The following is a 4,078-nucleotide window of genomic DNA, read 5'->3' on the forward strand; positions in this document are numbered from 1 at the left end:
AACGGCAGCAGCAGCAGCAGCGGCAGCAGCAGCAGCTGCTGCTGTTGCAGCTGCTGCTGGTGAGGCCGTTGCTGCTGCTGCTGTAGCAACTGCAACAACACTCACAACAGCAGCGGCGGAAGACACAGCGGCAGCAGCAGCAGCAGCAGCGACACCAGCAGCAGCAGCAGCAACAGCAGCAGCAACACCAGCAGCAGCGTCCACGGCAGCATCAGCGTAGGCAGGGCACAGCAGCACCAGCAGTAGCGGCAGCAGCAACAAAAGCGAGCAGCAGCAGCAACAAAAGCAAGCAGCAGCAGCAACAAAAGCAAGCAGCAGCAGCAGCAGCAGCAGCAGCAGCAGCAGCAGCAGCAGCACGTGGAGAAGATGCATGCGCCAAACAGCTTCTCTCTGGGCAACTCTTTGCTGCAGAATTTTCACTACCGGCTGAAGCTGAATTTGCTGCCAGCAGAAGACGCTGAGCTCGCCCGCAGAGTGCAGCAGCAGCTGCTGCAGCAGCTGCAGCAGCAGCAGCAGCAGCAGCAGCAGCAGCTACTGCAGCAGGCGCAACCGAGCAGCCCCTCTGAAAGAGCGGGAGCCACAAATTCTGCTGCCTCAGCAATTGCTGCTGTTGCCGCTGCTGCTACGGCGGCAGCAGCAGCAAAAGAGAGCGAGGCAGCAGCGAAGCAGCAGCAGCAGCAGCAGCAGCAGCAGCAGCAAGAGCAGCAGCAGCACGGCAGTGTTTTGACTTTGCCTCTGCCTCCAGAGCACTTGGCTGAAAGTCTCTCAAAGGATTTACAGAGTTTGGGATGGGGTGCTGCTAGCCCTCCTGCTGCTGCTGCTGCTGCTGCTGCTGCAGGAGAGCAGCAGCAGCAGCAGCAGCAGCAGCAGCAGGGCTCATGGGACACTGGCGGCGACCTTTCTGTGTGCAGCAGTGCAACAGCAGCAGCAAATGGATTGACTTGCAGCAGCAGCAGCTCAACACCTCACACGGACTCTTCCACAGGTGTGCTTCTGCTGCTGCAGCAGCAGCAGCAGCAGCAGCAGCAGCAGCAGCTGGAAGAGACGCACACAACATTGCTGTGCTCGAGCGAAGCATCTCCTCAGCAGCAGCAGCAGCAGCAGCAGCAGCAGCAAGCCCAGATACTTCTCCTCAAAGAGAGGATTGCTGACCTGGAGCTTCAGCAGCAGCTGGAGCAGCGGAAAAGCGCCGCTGCTGCTGCTGCTGCTGCTGCTCTGCAGCAGCAAGTGCAGCAGCTGCAGCAAGACAACCAATACCTGCGTCTTCACTTCAAGAGGAGCTTTGAGCCTCCTGTTGCTGCTGCTGCTGCTGCTGCTGCTGCTGCTGCTGCTGCTAGTACCCCGCAGCAGCAGCAAGACCCCCAAAGCTGCAGCACGGAGCTTCTGCAGCAGAAGCTAGCAGTGTACAGGCAGCAGCTTATGATGCTGTTTGAGCAAAACCAGCTGCTGCTGCAGCAGCAGCAGCAGCGGCAGCAGCAGCAGTAAGGGCAGCAGCAGCTAACCCTTTTTAGTGTAAATGACAGCACTTCCGCTGCATGCAGCAGCAGCAGCGACAGCAGCAGCAGCAGCTGCCGACGCCTTCGTTTGCTGCAGTTGCTGCTGCTGCTGCTGCTGCTGCTGCTGCTGCGAGAGCGCGCTTCCTCTGCTTCTGCAGCAGCAAGGCATCGCTCTTAAACTTTTAATTTATATTCATTTTGCATTTATTAATTCCCCAATTTTTATTTATTTATTCAAAAACTATTTATTAATTTATATTTATTTATTCAAAAACTATTTATTAATCTTCTTTCCACTTTATATAATTCTGCCTATCCCTCATTGCCTTCATAAGCCTTCGCCCACCAACTTGGGGGCCCCCCAAAGCCAGAGGGCCCCCAGGGGGCCCCCCAAGCCCAAGGGGCCCCCGGGGGGCCCCCAGGGGGGCCCCCAAGCCAGGGAGGCCCCCGGGGGGCCCCCAGGGGGGCCCCCCAAGCCAGGGGGGCCCCCACAGCCAGGGGCCCCCGGGGGCCCCCCCCCACAGCAGCGGGGGGGCCCCCTGACCCTGGGGGCCCCCAAAAAGGGCAGGGGGCCCCCCAAGGGCAGGGGGGCCCCCCAGTAGTCTATGGCGTCAAATAGAAGAGAAAGTTGGGTCTGTAAAAGGTAATAAAGGGGGGCCCCCTTTCACTTAAAGGGGGCCCCCAAGAGGGGCCCCTCAAGAATGGGGGGCCCCCCTCGAAGTACCCTTCAGGGGGCCCAGGGGGGCCCCCTCAAGGGTAGTTCGATGGGGGCCCCCTTTTGCTTGAAGGGGGCCCCCAAAGGGGCCCCTGGAGGCCCCTTTTTGTTAAAGGGGGGCCCCCGAGGGGCCCCCTGAGTGCTGCTGCTGCACCGGTGGGTTCGGGGGCCCCCTAGGATGAGTTGGAGGAGGCCTCATCTTCGCTGCTGCTGCTGCTGCTGCTGCTGCTGCTGCTGCTCCCCGTTGCTCCTGAGGCCTCGCCTTCTCCCCCGTCGCTGAACAGCTCGGCTTTGTTTTCTTTTGCTGCAGCAGCAGCTGCTTCTGGCGCCTCAGCAGCAGCACTAGGAGGCTTCTCGGCACCCCCTTCTGCAGCAGCAGCAGCAGCAGCAGCAGCAGCAAGCTTCATCCTCGCCCCGAAACCGCCAGCGCAGCAGCGGCAGCAGCGGGCGCAGTAGCAGCAGCAGCAGGCGCAGCAGCAGCAGCGAGGGCGCTGCGGGCGCAGCAGCAGCACCAGCAAGCGCCGCAGCAGCAGCAAGCGCAGCAGCAGCAAGCGCAGCAGCAAGAAGCGCAGCAGCAGCAGCAGCCGCAAGCGCAGCAGCAGCAGCAGCAGCAACAGCAGCAGCAGCGGGGTATTGACCTGCATCGTCCTCGTCTGTTGCTGCTGCTCCTTCTTGAGCTGCTGCTTCTTGCTGCTTGCTGCTGGCCAAAACTCCAGCTCTTTTGCTGCTGCTGCCGGCCTTCAGCAGCACCCGCCGGGGCCCCACAAGTGGCAGCAGCAAACAAACATCAGCAGCACCTTCGGGGGGGACCAGCAGCAGCACGGCCCTTTCAGAGGCTCCGCTGGACCCTGAAGAAGGGGCCTGCAGCAGCAGCAGCAGCAGCAGCAGCAGCAGCAGCGGCAGCAGCAGCAGCGGCAGCAGCGGCAGCAGCGGCAGCAGCAGCAGCGGCAGCAGCAGCAGCAGCAGCGGCAGCAGCAGCAGCGGCAGCAGCAGCAGCGGCAGCAGCAGCGACAGCATATGGGTGCACACAGTAAATGCGCCAGGCGCCAATATTGCTGTTGTCGGCGCTGCTGCTGCAGCTACTATTGCTGCTGCTGCTGCTGCTGCTGCTGCAGCTACTATTGCTGCTGCTGCTGCTGCTATTGTTTTTGTTGTTGTCGCTGCTGCTGCTGCTACTTTTGCTGCAGCTGCTGCTGTTACCTGCCACAAATAGTCTCGCCTGAAGTCGTAGGCCACCTCTGCTGGAGGCGGCTCCTTGGATGCTGCTGCTGCAGTTGCTGCTGCTGCTGCTGCTGCTGCTGCTGCTGCTGCTGCTTCCTTCTCTGGGTCCCTCAAGTAGAGGGCGTAGGTAATGGGCTCGGAGCCGCCGCCCCCACTGGGCAGCAGCAGGCCCCACGGCAGCGCCTGCTGCTGCTGCTGCTGCTGCTGCTGCTGCTGGTCTCCCTCCTGCTGCTCCCCCGCTGCTGCTGCTGCTGCTGCTGCTGCTGCTGCTGGCGTGGGGGGCTTTGCCAGCAGCTTTGCTTCTGCTGCTGGCACGTCAATGCCCAGCTGCACCAAAGACAGTCCGGCGGCTGCGGGGTGGGGCAGCACTTGCAGCACCTGGCAGCAGCCAAACAATTAATTAATTAATAAATAATTAATTAATTAATTAATTATTTATTTATTTATCTATTTATTTTATTTATTTATTTATTGAGTGTTAGTTTGATTGTTATTTGTTGCGCCGTCTCTGCTGCAGCAGCGCCGCAGCGGCAGCAGCACGCGCAGCCGCACAACAGCAGCAGCAGCGCAGCAGCAGCAGCAGCAGCAGCAGCAGCAGCAGCAGCAGCAGCAGCAGCAGCAGCAGCAGCAGCAGCAGCAGCAGCAG

The 4,078-nt window shown here is 60.6% G+C and overlaps 2 protein-coding genes across 2 annotated transcripts; one reads left to right on the top strand and one right to left on the bottom strand.

The window, feature by feature from the left end:
* Positions 1 to 366: 366 nt before the first annotated feature.
* Positions 367 to 1,485, top strand: ENH_00083180 (hypothetical protein, conserved; the record flags this gene model as incomplete). Its single annotated transcript, XM_013583438.1, has 1 exon — positions 367 to 1,485. The coding sequence occupies one exon, from the start codon at positions 367 to 369 to the stop codon at positions 1,483 to 1,485; it is 1,119 nt and encodes a 372-aa protein (XP_013438892.1).
* Positions 1,486 to 2,384: 899 nt separating this feature from the next.
* On the bottom strand, positions 2,385 to 3,810 carry ENH_00083190 (hypothetical protein, conserved; the record flags this gene model as incomplete). Its single annotated transcript, XM_013583439.1, has 3 exons — positions 2,385 to 2,578; positions 2,850 to 3,072; positions 3,241 to 3,810. Coding segments are annotated over 3 exons (987 nt in total), but the record flags the coding sequence as incomplete, so codon positions are not given.
* Positions 3,811 to 4,078: the final 268 nt, after the last annotated feature.

This window comes from Eimeria necatrix, genomic scaffold (assembly GCF_000499385.1).
Source record: "Eimeria necatrix Houghton genomic scaffold, Enh_scaff928, whole genome shotgun sequence".
Taxonomy (NCBI): domain Eukaryota; phylum Apicomplexa; class Conoidasida; order Eucoccidiorida; family Eimeriidae; genus Eimeria; species Eimeria necatrix.